Consider the following 18,125-nt stretch of genomic DNA (forward strand, 5'->3'; position numbering starts at 1 on the left):
AAAGGTCCATTTTTACCAAAAAAATTACAAATTGAATGAAATGAAAAAAAAAATTTATTTATTTTAATATTTCATTCAGTTCTGGGTGAGTTGAGTGGGTAGGTATTTAAGTATCTAGTTTCCATTCTTGAAAAACTTTTCCAATAGAAGTCCAGTTCACCTATTTTTTCCTCCCACGATTATTTTCAAATTCGTAATAAAATAAAACTACCTAACTATCCGTTAAACCTTTAGTGTAAGTTTGCGTTCACTTTCATTTAATTTAATATTATCAATGTTGCTCAAATACTTATAAGTAGATAGTCGATCTATTTTTTTTTTCAACTCTGAGAGTAGGTATACCTATCTAGTTTCTCAACGGAGAATTAAATCGTAAAAGGATAGGTATACCTATGCATAAACAGATGTAGATACCTACCAGATAGACAGGTGACGATAAATATGTATCAATGTAACATATTTACTCGAGATGAAAATTACAAACTGTTTATTGTTTCTGTTCATAGTATAATATGTGATGTGATTCTATATTATTAAATAAAATTGTATTCTAACGGATGTGTTTGTATACCTAACATATTCCAGGTTATCATACGTATACATGGAATGAATCTACTCATACCGAAAGGGAAGCTGACGAAATTCTTACCGTGAGTTATGAAGACGGAAGATGGAGTAAACCATATTACGATTGCGGTGGTGGTAACATCTGGATGCTCACTTATACAGTTCCGTTTTTTGGCTACCGTAATGGAACTTATTTTTTCAAGTACGTAAATATTATTCCAATACTATTCACCTAATTATAATTTTGAAAACAGTAGAAACGCCCATTTACCAATTCAAAAATTTTACGACAAAAAAATGTAATATCGGTATTAAAAATATGACATCTAAAACTCAGCACATAGAAAAATTCCGAATTTTTTCACGGGGAAAAAAACTACGAACGTATCAGATTTAAAAAATTTACCATGTCTCATCAAAATTACCTCCAACAAAGTGTGAAAATTGACACGCTTTTGGGAAAAAGTTTTCATGCGGCTTCAGATGGGTATAAATTCGCGAATGTAAATTTCGCATATCGATCTGCCTTTTAGTAACAATTGAAAGCTTTATGGTATTCGTCGAGATGAATATTTTTATTGCGTGAAAAAAGATTTCCATTTCGTAAAACTAGTTATTTACAACACAAAAAAAAAACTAGATTCCCTCTGCGTAGGTAGCTAGATACGTATTTCTTCGTGTACGTATTTCGAAGTGTTGAAATGAAAGTAATTTCGCGATGAAATTAAAAATAAGTAGCTCATTGACAGGAAATTTACCAGTTAATCATAAAATCAAGTTTTCATTCGTATCCGAGCATAAAATCACTTCGAACGTAATTTCAAAAAAAAAAAATCCCTCGACTTTTTTCATTCAAGTTTTCGGGAAATTTTTATAGAAATTTGCCTTATTGTTGCGCGTATGCTTTTTGGTAGTTTTGGTACATTTCATAGCGTGTTTTTGTATCAAATGACTGAGTGAAATATGAAATCAGAAAATAAACTGCAGTTTCTTGAATTTATGGATTGCGCGGCGTTGGCGTTTTATTATTAAATGAAATAAGTTTTCACGCCATTCAAACAGCTTTTAACAAATCTCATAGAAAAACTTTAAGTAGGTATCGGAAATTTTTAGCTTGTATCGAGTTGTAAGTGCAAATAGGGTAGGTACTTTTTTTACTGAATTTTTTTTTTTTTTTTTTAAACCCGAAGAAATGGGTAATAGGTACTTTAATCCACCAGCTCTGATTTTTAAATAAAATTTATAGGTAGATAAGTACGAGTATAAGTACTCTAAATCGAAAAAAAATGTGATAAAGTGAGCCACTCCATTTCTAAATTGTTGACTGTGGAAGTTGATTCTTCGATTGTTAGCATTTTTTCTAGCAATTTCAAAAATCACACTAAATAAACCAATTCTTGAAATTCTTTCAGCTTTTGAACTCGCTGGAATGGTTGGTACCTATATTACGTACTAGGGGGCTCCGCCCCCTGGCCGCTTCGCGGCCTCATCCCCGTACTCGTTCCTCGGGCTTCGCCCTCGGAACTCGCTCTTGGGGGCTGCGCCCCCAAACCCCCCTTCCTTCTCCCTTTTCTCACTCAAAACTCGTTTTTCCAAGGTAGACCCCAAGTCCGTTTCCTTCATCGATATTACATTAAATAAATGGATACCCAGCCAGTCCATTTACCCCGCGTCCATAAACAACAACGAAGCTTAGGGGCTTATTTTTGTTATTGATGCGACTTTTTTCTGCGCATGGTATCTGATTGATTAATTTTGATTTTGAATTCAAATTTGGTGGCCGCGTAGATCCGCGTAAATTTGAAGTTGATTGCCTCTTCCCCCTTGCAAAACGTTTTGATGGGCATCACTTGCGCCGAACGGATGCGCCTCAATCACCTCACCTTTCCCCTGTGAACTTCGTGAGCACTGCATTTCCCACCCGCCTCTCGACCTACACGCTGTGTATCCATTTAGTGTAATATCGATGGTTTCCTTACAACTTACTAAGCAAAATGAATAATTAAAAAGAGAAATACTCGGCTGAGAAGTTGGATTTTTTGTTTACTATTTGATGATAAATAAAATGCCTAGCAAATTGGAAATATTCGGCTAAGAAATGAAAGCTCAAAGTTAAAATTGTTCAAAATAATTCGATTTTGATTTTTAATTTTTCATACTTAAACTAAAATATTTTGATTTCCAAATATTTTATAACATATATACGCATTGTAAGGAAGATTTTGAAAAAAAAATGAGCAAAATCGGTTCAGTTTTCATAAATTTAGAGGAGGGGGCCCAAAAATTGGTTTTTGGGGCATATCTCGCCCCCTATGGTACCAAATCGGTTCAAATTTTGGAATTCGGTTTAAAACGCAATTTGGAAGAAAGTGTATTTCCAAAATTTTTTTATGTTGATTTTAGCCCCCTTTCTCCGAAATTTGAGGCCCTTAAAATCAAAATTGGGCCTTCGCTATAGTTTTCGCGTCAAGTACTCGTCGAGGGCTTTCTTTTTAAAAAAAAATCAGCTTCCTAGGTGTAATGGGGGCCGAATGAGAGCCTGCTGAACTTTTTTGCTTGTAGCTTTATTATATAGATAATGAGCATTTCAACTGGGCCTACTTTACTGAAATTTATCCGAGACTAAAACCGAAATTTCGTACTTACATGCCGAAGTTTAGGTACGTTTGGGGAAAAATCAATTTATTGTTGAAGGTTCTCTAACGACTAGAAATTGAAAAAATAAATTCGGTGAGGCGATATCAGATGCGAACAAAAAATTTCAGCATTCAATTTGATCATTTGAAGATAAGAATTCCATTTTTTTTCTATGTACACTGTGCAATTTTGAGATTATTAAAAATTCGTCAAATTGGAAAAAAATAACTTTCGCAGTTTGAAAATTTCTATGTTTTGAACGTACTACTAGTTACCTAAATAAATACTTACTTAGTTTAAAAATTGAAATTGAAAAAAGATTCAAAAAAGGAAGAATCAGAAAGACTAAAAACATAAGTAAGTACCTACATCAAAAAATGAAAAATCAATTTTTGCTAAATAAAAAAAAGTCGTGGATTATGTTCTAATAAGTTTGCTCTATTACAACTTCTAAATTGGCATTTTGAAAACGTTTTCAATTACCTGTATAAGGAATCGCAAAATTTGAGTCAACTCTTATCTGTAGATAAATGAGTTGAAAAATACCAAAAATTGTTTATATTTTAATAGAAGCGAATTAAATTTTGAATAAATTGCATGAAATGAAAATCTAAAAAAAGTCGTAGCAGTCTGCCGCTACGTAAGAGCCAAATTTTTGTGCTAGAAACATTGAGGGCTCTTGAACTACTCGCACCCTCGCTTCGCTCCTGTGCTTCGCCTGTATTTGGGGGGACTATGTCCCCCCTGCACCCCCCTTGGGCTTCGCCCAATCACCTCCTGCTCATGTCTTTTTTTCGTGTTCTGCGCTTCGCTTGAACTACTCGCACCCTCGCTTCGCTCCTGTGCTTCGCTTGCATTTGGGGGGACGTTGTCCCCCCTGCACCCCCCATGGGCTTCGCCCAAATCACTCCTTCCGCGATTTCTTTCTTGTGTTAGCGGGGGGACTTTGTCCCCCTGCACCCCCTTGGGCTTCGCCTGATTACCTCCTGCTGCTGTCTTTTTTTCGTGTTCTGCGCTTCGCTTGAACTACTCGCACCCTCGCTTCGCTCCTGTGCTTCGCCTGCATTTGGGGGGGACGTTGTCCCCCCTGCACCCCCCATGGGCTTCGCCCAAATCACTCCTTCCACGCTTCCTTTCTAGTATTAGCGGGGGGACTTTGTCCCCCCTGCACCCCCCTTGGGCTTCGCCCAATTACCTCCTGCTCCTGTCTTTTTTTCGTGTTCTGCGCTTCGCTTGAACTACTCGCACCCTCGCTTCGCTCCTGTGCTTCGCCTGCGTTTGGGGGGACGTTGTCCCCCCTACACCCCCTATGGGCTTCGCCCAAATCACTCCTTCCGCGATTTCTTTCTTATGTTAGCGGGGGGACTCTGTCCCCCCTGCACCCCCCTTGGGCTTCGCCCAACTCTGTCCTTCCGCTGTTTCTTTCCTATATTCGCGGGGGGACTCCGTCCCCCTGCACCCCCCTCGGGCTTCGCCCAACTCTCTCTTCTTCCTATCTTCCTCCTTCAAAAAATGTGGTAACAAACCTGTCTTGACCCTGAAACAGGTCAAACGGGGGTGGAAGGTTGAAACTGGCAAAAGGCACTTCGGGTACATCCTCCAACTGTACTGTGAAAATTTGAGCCATCTACATAGGTCAATTTGGAGGGGCTATAGGCTTTCCTAAATGTCAAAAAAACACATTTGACCCTAGAAAGAGGTCAAATGGGGTTGGAAGGTTGAAACCTGCAAAAGGCACTTACGATACATCCTCCCAATGTATTGTGAAAATTTGGACCCTCTAGGTCAATTTGGAGGGGCTGTAGGCTTGGCTAAAGGTCAAAATTTTCAAAAAACACGTAAAATCGATGAAAAAAACCACTTTTTTGACCCTAGAGAAGAGGTCAAATGGGGTTGGAAAGTTAAAACCTGCAAAAGGCACTTTGGGTACACCCTCCCAATGTACTGTGAAAATTTGGACCCTCTAGGTAAATTTGGAGGGGCTGTAGGTCTGGCTAAACGTCAAAAAACACGCAAAAATCCACTTTTTTGATCCTGGAGAGGGGTCAAATGAGGTTGGAAGGTTGAAACCTGCAAAAGGCACTTCCGATACATCCTCCCAATGTACTGTGAAAATTTGGACCCTCTAGGTCAATTTGGAGGGGCTGTAGGCTTGGCTAAAGGTCAAAATTTTCAAAAAACACGTAAAATCGATGAAAAAATCCACTTTTTTGACCCTGGAGAGGAGTCAAATGGGGTTGGAAGGTTCAAACCTGCAAAAGGCACTTCGGGTACACCCTCCCAATGTACTGTGAAAATTTGGACCCTCTAGGTCAATTTGGAGGGGCTGTAGGCTTGGCTAAAGGTCAAAATTTTCAAAAAACCTGTAAAATCGATGAAAAAATCCACTTTTTTGACCCTGGAGAGGAGTCAAATGGGGTTGGAAGGTTCAAACCTGCAAAAGGCACTTCGGGTACACCCTCCCAATGTACTGTGAAAATTTGAACCCTCTAGGTCAATTTGGAGGGGCTGTAGGTCTGGCTAAACGTCAAAAAACACGCAAAAATTCACTTTTTTGACCCTGGAGAGGGGTCAAATGGGGTTGGAAGGTTGAATCCTGCAAAAAGCATTCAAGGGGCACCCTCTTATTGTATGCTGAGAATTTGGACCCCCTAGCTCAATTTTAGGGGTGAGGGGGTCAAAAATAGGGGTAAAATGTGGTTTTTCCCAACTAAAATGGAGTGGGGATGACCTAGGAAGCTGAAATTTGGATATGTTGATTACAATGGAGGTAGTGACCTATGGTATGATTTTGGACCCTTTTCGTTCATTTGTGGCCTTTTTATGCCCCTCCAAAAAAATGACCTTTCTGTAATTTTCAACTTTGACCCTTGAAACTTCGGGGGTCAATTCTAGGTCTTAAATGAACCCCATTTCCCAAGTTTGACTTTATTTGATCAATTAGAACAGGTTCCAGGTCATAAAATGTAAAAATTCAAGTTTCGGTGAAACTTAATATCTATGTATATAAATATAGCCGCATACAGGTAAACTCATAACGTTTTGTATAAAATACAAACTCACGTCCCACCTATAACTTCGTTGCTGTGCATGCGCTCGACGCGTCACCCCATAGGCCTGATAGTACTCGATGTTAAGCCGCGTTATATTCGTTAACTTGATTTTTGGGTGACCTGTGGAGAGGTACCTCATTGCCGAAACATCAATTTTTCAGAAAAGCTTTTTTTAAAAAGTCCCATACGTCTCTGTTTTTCGCAAATAGCTTTTTAACAAAGCATCCCACAGAAAAATAACCAGCTCTAAGCAGAAAGAAAATTTTACTCTCTACAATTTCCTTCATTGCATTTTTTTCCTAGGATGCATACTTTTCCCATAAAATCACTGTTTAGACTGAAAAACACGAAAATTCGGACCTGTATAATCAACTCTAAATTAAAATTGAGCAGTCAAAAATTTATTTTAGACGATTTTTGACCACGCCATGTGAAAGAGGACATCTTCAACCACCAAAATCACCAAAAAGAACGTAAAAAACGTAAAAAATGATTCTTGGCAATAAACACCTTTTCCTCATGTCCTTGTACATAATACTTAAGCTATGCACTCATTTGAAAATTGAGTCAAAAGAGAAAGTGTATAAACGGCAATCTCACGTCCCTGCTCAAACTTTGCCAATAGACTCCCCACACCTTGTAGATTCATATGGCACCTCATCGAAAAGTCACGTCCTAAAAAGGTTACGAGTTTGTCAAAACGTTATGAGTTTGCTGGTTAATCTATAAAAAAGTTACGAGTTTACCCCCAAGAATATTTATATTTATATCTATATATATAAAAACTGACACACCGGGAATCGTCTAGTTTGAGCTCAAAACGTCGAGAACTATCAAAATTTTTGACCCCCGACCTTTTTATCCAAAGTTGGGCCTACCGCAATAGCCATCATTTTTTACAAAAATTTGGCTAAAAATCGGTACGAAAACTATTCAAAATCACAAAAAGTTGAGAAAATTGGAGTTATAGGTTGCGTAAAACTTTTTGTGAAAACGGCTGGAAAAATGTTGTAATGCAATCATATTTGAATCAAAATATTTGAAAAAGACCAACAATTGATAGAAGAATGTATTTAAGCTAAATGCAGCAAAATTGGCCTGAAATAAAAATTTAAAAATTTGAAAATTGCGAAAAAGTGATCAAATATTTTTCAAACAGAAATTCTTTGGAAAAAAAGAATGAAAGACTCATCGTGAACTTTTTTCCTATGCTTTTTTGTAACTTCAACCTCCCCCCCCCCCCCTCCTACCAATCCTAATGAAAAAAAAATGTGGGAAATTTTTGAAAAAATAACAATTTCGACATTTTTGAACTATATTTCCGCTAGAGATATAAAATATTGAATTTTGAGCACATACAGCCATATTACCGGTGGGGGTTTAATCTCTCTCTTTGTTACATAGTTCCTCATCCCAATCGATTTTAATCATCCAAAGATGTTTGATAAATAGCTTAGCTAATAATAATACCGGCGTTAAAAATCCTAACGGATCGAAAATACTAGCGACGACTCTGATAACTTCACGTTTGGTAATTACTGAAGACATTTCGTTTAATTTATTTTTGATTTTAAGATCATCTTTTTCAGAATCCCAAATTAAACCAAGAACCGAAATAACGGATTTAGATTCCCTATCTTTAGGATCAATTTTTTCTCGTAATTCTTTAGAATTTGTTTGCCAATTCCTTAAATTCATTGAAGCGTCATAAAAAATTGTTTTAGTCTTATTATACAAATCGAGACTTTTGTTAATATCATCAATACTCAGAACCATATTATCAACGTAGAAGCTTTTTAACAAAATAAAAATGAAATCATAATCATAATTATTCAGATGGTGATAAATTATCAAACTCAGTAGAGAAGGACTCGAAATTACTCCAAATATAACCGCTGTAAAACGATAAATTACTAAATTATCTAATGAAAATGGTTTCTTAATATCTTTTAACCATACAAAACGAACACAATCGCGATCTTTTAAATTTAAACCGATCTGCAAAAATGCCTTTTCTATATCTGCGACGATCGCATACTGACATAACATAAAACGAATTAATAACCCGCAAATATCTTCAAGTAATACACGACCACGATACATACATTCATTTAAACTTCGATCATTTCGAGTAATTTTAGCGGAACCGTTATAAACAATGCGTAAAGACGTACTTTTACCTGGTGTAATTACTTCATGGTGAGGTAGGTAGTGAACAAGTTCTGCTTTTTTATCCATAGATTCATTTACTTTTTCGATCACTCCTTTTTCTTCTTGCGATTTCATGATTTTGTCGTATTCAACAAGCAAGTTTTCGTTCTTGGAAAATTTTTTCATCTGAGATTTCAGACAGCCTAACGCCAATCCATAATTCGATTTGAGATTTGGTGGATATTCTATCCACGGCCAGCTAACGTAATATTTATTATCAACATATTTAATATTTTCATAAAAATTTTTTACCGCTATATCGTCGTCAGTATTCTCAATAGGTTCTTTAATACCAATGGAATCCAATTCCCATAATTTTTCAACCATTTGTATTTCTGAAAACATTACCGCAGTTTCTTGTCGTTTTTCCATTCGACCTATCTTGAACCATCCGAACTTCGAATTCAAAAGCGAGGTATTTTCATCGATCATTACTTTCTCCATGATAATAAAATCGAACATGTAATCATTACCAATCAATAATTCTGGCGTCAAATTTTCATCGAATTCAGCGAGCTTGAAATTTTTAAACCTAGAATTCAACTCAACATTTGGCATATTCAATTTATTAATAATTTTCGGTATCGTATTCGCTGTAATTTTTACACGTTCATTATCCTTGGTAATTACATCCAATCTTACAACCTTTGATGAGATTTCCTTCGGCAATTCGTTACAAATTGTAGAAATTCTCAGCGTCTCGTAGCTCAGAGGTTTCAAATTCAATTGATTCGCTAAACGATTAGTGATATACGATCGACGAGAACCACAGTCTAATATTGTATTTACTCTTTCAGTAAATTTATTATTACTCACGTTCACCGTAGCTGTAAGTAGATTACCCTCTTCTTCCTTCGTCAAAAGATTTTCAGTTGTCGTTTTGGATTCGTTCACAGGTTCGGATTTTTCTTTTTGGAAAAGCTTGAAACAGATACTTCGATGATGACTTTTCCGTTTTTTACAATACACGCAAGGTTTATCTATAAGACAATCTTTAACTACATGATCTGGACTCATACAAACAAAACAAGAACCGATTAATTTTTTCTTCCTTTCCTCCTGAGTTTTAAAATTCTCACATTCGTCTGAATAATGATTCTTACCGCAATAGAAACATTTTTTCGATTTACCTTTATTATTATAAGTTAATAAATTTTCAGTAGTATTTCTAGTTTTATCATCTTTAAAATTACGCTGATTTTTAGGATTGAAGCCGTTTTCATTTGGATTACTATTAAAATTATAGTCTTCTCTTCTTTCGATTAAATTACCAATTTTTTCGCGTAAAACTTTCAAAGACCTTTCTTTAGAATCGATATTTGCTTGTATTATAAAATCAAAAGGAAATTTTTTCATAACTGTAGAATACAAAATTGTATTTTTATCGATTTCTTCGTTTAACGCTTCAAGACACCTCAAATTCGTTTCTAAAGTCTCGTAAGTTTTCTTTAAATTACCAGTCCAATTATTTGATTTAGGTAAATTATTTATCGTATTATAAATCAACTGAATAGTTCGTTTTTCATTTCCGTATTTTTCTTTTAATTTATTACACGCGATCTCGTAATTATCTTCGCTTATAGGAATACCTTTTAAATCGTTTTCAGCTTCTCCAATTAACAAATTTTTTAAATGTTTAAATTTATCTTCAGGTTTTAAATCAGATTCGTGAATAGAAGCAAACGAAGACCAAAATTCTTTAAAATTTAGCATATTACCATCATACTTTTTAATATCCAGTTTTGGAATTTTAATCGACCTAGAACCAGATTCGGAGTTATTAGAAATACTAGAGACTTGACGCTCAACTTTTTTCGTTTTAGAAAGAAACTTTTCAATCGTTATTTTAATTAGAACATAATCATCTTCGAACTTTTCAATAAATTCGTCAATGTTTACTTCTACCTCATCAAATTCGTTAATTAAATTGTTATAGTTTTTATAGTAGTCTTCAGTGAGACCTAACTTTACCTTCAGTTCAGACTCGTCAGTATTATTTTCATTTAAATTGTTAACATAATTTAACATTCGAGTCAAAGCTCCGCGAAGTCTAGCTTTACGAGACGTCAATATTTTCACTTTTTCCTCCGTCATAATAACGAAAATCAAAAAAATTAGTAACTTGTTAACAAGTAACATTTACGTTTCGCGAATTACAAAATAAATACATACGATTCTGCTACCATAATAATAAGTAACGAGCTTGGGTTACCATTATTGAAACGTTCGTTGCAAGTTTTATTTATCAACTGACAAGATAACAAAAAATACAAACTCAAGAATCGAACCAAAACAAAGATTGCCAAGTGGCCAACAATTTGCGTATTTCGCGACGTTCGCGACAGGGGGGGGGTGCTTATAAATTTTTTAAAGGGAGTTTCATATCAAAACTAACTTTTTGGGTGAGTTTTGTCAACGTTGAGAGTATAAATCTCACAATTTTACACTTGTAAGGTTCTTTAAAATAAAATAGATAAGTATGCAGTTTCTTATACATTTATATCTACTTTTATCATTATTATTTTCAGAGGAACAAGTGGAATCGATATTGATTTAAGAAGAGTAGATATTGATCAATGTCCGTTGCCTGAAGGAGAAAAAAATTTGAATATTTTTGCCGCTTCGGATAAATGCAAGAAAGCTACAACTTTTGTAAGTTGAATAATATACATATTTTAATATTTCTATCCTTAGATTAGATATACATATTCACGAAACTCTCACTTCAAAGTACCTATTCAAAACATCAACCTTGCAGTTCATACTTTCTTTAAAAGGTTACTTTCTGGCAAGTGTAATTGATATCCGTGCTTCATTTCAGTTTTTTTTTTTTTCATTTTTGATCAATTTTTTTTAGAAATTTTGAGAATTTTATTTAGGAAAATCCGGTTTATAGCACATGAAATAATAATAAAAAAGAAATTAGATGTGTACGAGTGCAGTCTGAAATGGAAATCATGGATTTTTCTGGCTCATGAGTAAATTGTACCATTATTAGGCCCATGTACATCTACTTACCCAAAGATATTTCCATCCACGTGGATATTGAATATGTAGATTCTACAGTGCGAGTATATTTTTCGCATTTTCAATTTAAACTCGTTCTGATGATACGAAAAAAAAACCTCGACACGAATACCAGCATCAAAAGATAATTTTTACTCTTTAAAATCGTATCAGTTCTCTTTTTTTCTTTAAAATCTACGTGCGTTCAATTGTTATAATGACAGCACGAAATCAATGAGGAATGCTTCATCTGTTGATGTACGAGTAATTAAAATTCTTGCGTTTGACAGGGTTTTGTTTGAGTGAATGATAAAATACTATGTATTTAATTTATTAGAACGAACTGCTGGTGCTAGATAGGTACATAGATAAGTAGGTGGGTAGGTATCTGTGGTGATTTGTTCTACCCATAAATTTGAAAGTATTTCTTTTTTACCTTGAAAAAAAAACAACGCATGATACATTGCCACATTGGGAAACAGAAACAATATTTTGACAATTTCTCGACCATTACTGTAATTTTTTTCAAGTGAAAGATTGTATAAAATATAATGTTGAATAATATTTTCTTGCTCGTATATAAATCAACATTTTCATTCATATTCGTAAAAATATAAAAAATAGGTAATATAAACACTCACGTGGTGAAGTTGGATAAAATGTTTTATTTACGAATTAGGCAACCATTTCAATAAAGAAGAGTACCTACCTAAAACAAAATGATTTAATAAAAAAAAAGCACTTTCGCATAGTTTTTCGAAGATGAATTGACGCTAAAAAAATTATTACTTAGCCGGTTATTACTCTTCTAAAATGTTTCAACGAACAAGAAGTTTTGCAAATAAAACGACGGGGTGCGAGTTTTTCGAGTACGTTTTTAATGTATCTAACATTTGTTACATTCTTTTTGAATGTAAACGTGTATTCATCATTGTCTCGTTAGCACAATGAACGTATAGTCGTCATTCGGTTTCCTTTATTTTTTTGTCGAAGTGAGATTTCCTCTAAGGTAAAATTGTCAGCCACTTTTGGTTTGAAAATTACATTAATTTTGTCGTCTGTAAGTGTGTGTGTATGCAATGTTGTAAACACGCGGTATTGTTTTTCACGGAATGGTGTTGATTGTTGGTATTATGTATGTAGAAGGAGAAAGAACACTGGTCTGTTTATAACTTTTTTACGATGAAAATTTATTCATAAGTTGATTGACAAATGAACTCGCAAAAATTATGTATCCATTGAAAATAATCCAACCTTCGAAATCATCTACAGCCTAAGTTGGAAAATAAAGGATGAAATCTTTGGGAATATTGGTTCATCGCGAAGTTTCTAATTATTTATTCAACGAGAATAGAATGGTATTTATTAGATATCTAAAACACCAAACTTGGTTATATTTCTGGTCTGTCCGGTCTGTCCGGTCTGTCCGGTCTGTCCTGTCCGGTCCTGTCTGTCCTGTCCGGTCCTGTCTGTCCTGTCCGGTCCTGTCTGTCCTGTCCGGTCTGTCCGGTCTGTCCGGTCTGTCCGGTCTGTCCGGTCTGTCCGGTCTGTCCGGTCTGTCCGGTCTGTCCGGTCTATCCGGTCTGTCCGGTCTGTCCGGTCTGTCCGGTCTGTCCGGTCTGTCCGGTCTGTCCGGTCTGTCCGGTCTGTCCGGTCTGTCCGGTCTATCTATCTATCTATCTATCTATCTATCTATCTATCTATCTATCTATCTGGCTGGCTTCTTAAGGTCATTGACCTGTCTGCCTGGCCTCTCAAGGACGTTTGTATTTCTGCCTGGTATCTTAATGTCATTAACCTGTCTTCCTGCCCTCTCATGGACATCTATTGCTACGTGGCCACTTGAGGTCATTGATCCATCTGGCTAATCTCTCAAAGTTGTCTATCTGTCTGCCTAATCTGGCTTCTTAAGGTCATTAACCTGTCTGTCTGGCCTCTTAAGGTCATTTGTATTTCTGCCTGGTATCTTAAGGTCAATAACCTGTCTTCCTGCCCTCTCAAGGACATCTGTGTTGCTATCTGGTCATTTGAGGTCGTTGACCTAGCTGACAGGCCTCTCAAGGTTGTCCATCTGTCTGCCTAGCTGGCTTCCTAAGGTCATTGACCTGTCTGTCTAGCCTCCTCAAGGTCGTTTGTATTTCTTCGTAATATCTTAAGGTCATTGACCTACCTGTCTAGTCTCTTGAGGTTTTCTGACTAGCTGTCTGGCTTCTTGGAATAGTCTGAGGGCCTGTCTGGCTGTCCAATTGGTTGCCTGTCTAACCTCTTTAGGTCATTGACCCGTGTGTCTGAACTCTGAAGATCACTGACCTACCTGTGTAGCCTTTCATGGACGTCTGCCCGCCCAGGTATGGCCTCTCAAGGTTATCTGAGTGCCTGATTAGAATCTCAAGGTCATTGACCTGTCTATCTGATTTCTCATAGTCATGCAGCGTATTTTTAATAATAACTGGGAAATGTTGGTCAAAAAGTGTACTCGAGGTATCTATCCAGGGATAACCTTGTTGAATAGGTCAAGAATAATCCACAACTCGATAGCTCCAAATGGCGAAATACTAAAACAGATTATCTCAATAACATGAAAGTCAGTTCGTTTTTACTTCTAAGCTGCTCTAATACATAATTTCTTTCTGGTTTGTCATCAACTCACCAATTTTTATTGCAGTCAACCCTTCTCAAAATGAATGGATGAATAAAAATATTTTTAAACATTGGGTCTCCTTCTACCTATTCCGAAAATATTCCTAGAAATCAGGGTCATCAACTGCTGAGAGATGTTAGCACAGCTGCTAGCCTTGAAAATTCAACTTGAAAACATTTCGTCTATTTTTTTACTCCCTATAAATTTCTCGCGTTTAATACCCACTTGTTTGAAATTTCAAATTTTCACTTTCTTTTTATCTGTTTTCGGCTAGTAAAAAATTCACCGGCACGTAATACATACAAAGGAAGCAGGATAAGCTTTGGCGAAGATAAGAAAAAAACAAATACTTAAACCTAATCTGTCGTAATATAAAATCTAAAATATTAAAATGAAACGAACTGAAATCCCCAAAATTCGTACATGGTGTTTTCGGTTATTCGTTGGCAAACAAAAGATAAAGAAATAATAATGTGCGTGGCTTGCACTTGAAATAAATTTATTCGCATTTCAATTCGAAAAAACTAAATTTTTTCGGATTTATGATTATTACAGCATGAATACGATTAAATTTCCGTCTTTTTTTTAAATAAAAAAAAGAAAAGAAACATTTCATTCGAAACACGTACCGAAGTATAAAGATTTAGATACCTAGCTTTGTTTTACATAACTACCTATCTAGTAAATTTCTTATTAGATACAGATGGTTAAAGATGCATAAAAGAGAAGAGAATAGGACGTAATTGCCTACTGAAAATTGTCCTCAAATAGTTGTTCGTTGTGAAGCACACAGGATGTTGCAAATTTACTTACTTATGCATGTTTAAATTTGTTCCATAGTCTGTACTGTCTGTACCTACAGTACTAATCTGCTGATGCAGATTTCTTCGTTTTAGGTTTATTATCGGTACATTAGGTCTTGCTTGATGAAGGTACATACATACTTCGTCATTAAGTATACCTATTTACTACTCAGTGCTCGCCAGTAATATTGAAACGAAGTTTAATAATTGATGTTGGAAACGAACGGTTCGTTCTTATGAGAAGAATTAAGCTTACGTACATTTACGAGTACATCAATGGGATATAAACGAAACACAGCTGTAAAATTCAACTTTTTCTCGTAACTAATCATCCATTAAGGTACCTATCTAGTACAACAATAATGAACATAAAAAATAAGTAGGTACACTGTTACAATTGTGTTGTTCCATGTACTTTGTCGTTTTGGCAAATGCAGTTCTCTACACTTATGATGTCATATCTATGAAGTATATGTACCTTACCTACCACCTACCTCACCAACTAATTACAACTTGAAGCATACAAAGTGTTGTACATATTTCTACTTACTCTGTATGCTCGTTGAATGATACTTTCTCGACGAAAGTCTGTATTTTAGGTGCTAGACGTAATTAATAACATCACTATCATATCGACTCTGAATATACTCGTACATGCCATACACACTAGTAAACTCTCTACGGGAATAATTCGACCTTTGAACTGAATTCGACATGTCCGTTCGTAACATCCAGCGTGAAGTTGATTTTAATGAAATTGTCGTAGTTTACGGATAAAATGTAAACGTTGAGCTGCTCCAGCAAATCAAAATTCTGAAGCTGTTCTCCTATAAAATTATGTCATGTTGCAATGGATCTCAAATTCCCCATCGAGTATACTTCAAGAACGAGACTCGAAACGGATTTTGTATCTTATAATAAACTATTTAAACTTTAAATGATGCAATCGCTATACCTAATGTTGATGTGTCTATTTCACTTGGGAATTTTTCCAAATTATGTGGCGTTTTAACCAAAAATTTACAAGTAATCTGCAAAAGGTAGGTATACGTTGGCGTATTTTCCAAATAGGTAGGTAGGTGTTCTGAAGGCGCGTGCAAATATATGAGGTCAAAAGACTGACTAAAATCGTCTCCAGATACGTGTGGTGATGTTAAGTTACCTACGTGGTAGTTGAACATAAGTTAGGTACTAATTTATTTTGCAAATGAAAAACAAATGCAGTAATGTAATCAATATTGTACGTACCTACATTGATCTGTAGAAATTGTACCTAAGTGCTTCATTGAGCTAGGTTTCGATCAAGAATTTTTCTCGAAGAGGATTGCGTCATATTTTGGTCCTTGAAAGCTCGATTATGAATAATTTGTCAAGGCGAGTGAATCACCTGTTTTTGATGGAGAACCCCTCCCCCTCGTTACCACTTCTTGGTCGAATTGACGTGGAATAACCCAGGTGTCAAGTGGGAAATTTTAAAAAAATCAAAAATTCGCACCTTTTTTTAAAAGATTTTTGAGGTGTAAAAAGGTTTACTGTTTTCTCCTCAACTTTTCTCAAAATTCATCTCGAAGTCAAAGTAGCCAATCTGGATGCGTTTATTCTGCCATAAATTTCACTATTATCTTTTTTAGTTTAGAGCTGAAAAATTTAGTACTCACACTCTTGATTTTTTTCGCTATGCAATGTGCAATTTTTCTCTAAAAATGTCTAAATTTCTTAGTTTCCCGCTCACTGAAAATCTCCAGTTTAAGAAAATAATATGTACTATCATTACATTTTTGCAAATTTTCAAACCGTAGCTCCACGTTCAAGAAATAATCATTAGGTACTCGTACATTAAGCGTTCCTATGTTTTTAAACCAAGTTTCCAAGTTCCTTTTTATTTTCACGAATCATTTCGAATTCTACACTCGCTTTTTTTAAACAATTTTACGTTAAGCACCTATTTCTTTATTGAACGATGCTTTTCAAAGCATTGCATCTTTCAGGCTTTTACAAAATTAGTTAGGTACTGTATTGCGTTCCCTGTACCACAAGGGAGATAGCTTGGATATATAGGATTGTTGGAATAGGACTTATTTTTTCCAACCCAGCACAATTGTAATACAATGTTGTACCTGTGAACTACAGAAGTAAACTTTATCCGAAGTTCTGTAGGAAAGCTTAACAAGCAGGTACCTATTTATAGTCAACCTTGTCTCACATAATAACCAAAAAAAATGTATAAGTAGTTTTTATTTCTTTTTTCTCAATTTTTATTGAAACATTTTTTCGTAATATTATAATCACAGTTTCGTAAAAGGTAGTTAGAATTTATCGAGTGATTTAGCGGTTAAAATTTCATCCTTATCGAAAGTTCTGGAGAATTGGACGGTACTTTCATCTAAATGGTTTTCATATAATCTCGAAGACGATAGGTAGGTAAGTGCATGAGCGGTCGTTAGGTTAGTATTCCCAGAAGAGTGTTCCTTGAGTGATTAAACATTATAAATGTCACTGCTACAAAGTGCTATGGCCAAGGACTCATGTAAAATACTTACACTTTGAAACTAAGCAGATTATATTGACGCATTTGCTGAATTAATCTTAATCATTTACTTAATTGAGATATAATTTGTAATCCAGCAAACGCTACAAAATACTTGATATCGCGAATTCGTGGCCCAAATTAGATTATGAAAGTACATTTCTCAAGTGCTTATAAGAGGAATTAAAAATCAAATCGTTAATTTATATAAAAACGATGTCCGCTCAATTCACTTTTTTTAGAAACTGGGAAGCTAAGTAGTTAATTTTTGTTGCGGAATACTGTAAAAGTCAAGTATGTATATCCTCTGAAGTATACGATGTCAGTTGAATATAATTGAATGGAAATTCAAAATTTCGACAAGAAGGACATACCTAATTATTGTGTAGACCGTTGCTTTCTTGCGCAGAAATTATGCCTCTTAATTTTTCTACCAAAGATATTTCTATCTTTAGCGAACTTCCTCCGTTTAATGTCATTTTAATGCGATTGTAATCAAAGTAATCGTCTGGCCAACTTTTGGATATAATTTAGGCCCAGTGATGTCTATTCTGTAACCAACTTTCAAACAATCCAAAATATTTCATGTGATCTCTCTCCTTCAATGACTATTCCGTTGTTATGATTTAATCGAGTTAACAACGAACTCGACCTCGAAAATTATATTTGCAATGATAGTC

The 18,125-nt window shown here is 35.3% G+C and overlaps 1 protein-coding gene across 1 annotated transcript in view; it reads left to right on the plus strand.

The window, feature by feature from the left end:
- LOC135836416 (probable G-protein coupled receptor CG31760) overlaps nucleotides 1–18,125 on the plus strand; it is a 135,414-nt gene that overhangs the window by 96,440 nt on the left and 20,849 nt on the right. Inside the window, exons 3-4 of the mRNA XM_065351238.1 lie at nucleotides 586–769; nucleotides 10,997–11,120. Of these exons, the coding sequence (XP_065207310.1) occupies nucleotides 586–769; nucleotides 10,997–11,120 (308 nt within the window). The remainder of the gene's footprint in view (nucleotides 1–585; nucleotides 770–10,996; nucleotides 11,121–18,125) is intronic.

The sequence above is a fragment of the Planococcus citri genome, chromosome 2 (assembly GCF_950023065.1).
Source record: "Planococcus citri chromosome 2, ihPlaCitr1.1, whole genome shotgun sequence".
Lineage (NCBI taxonomy): Eukaryota > Metazoa > Arthropoda > Insecta > Hemiptera > Pseudococcidae > Planococcus > Planococcus citri.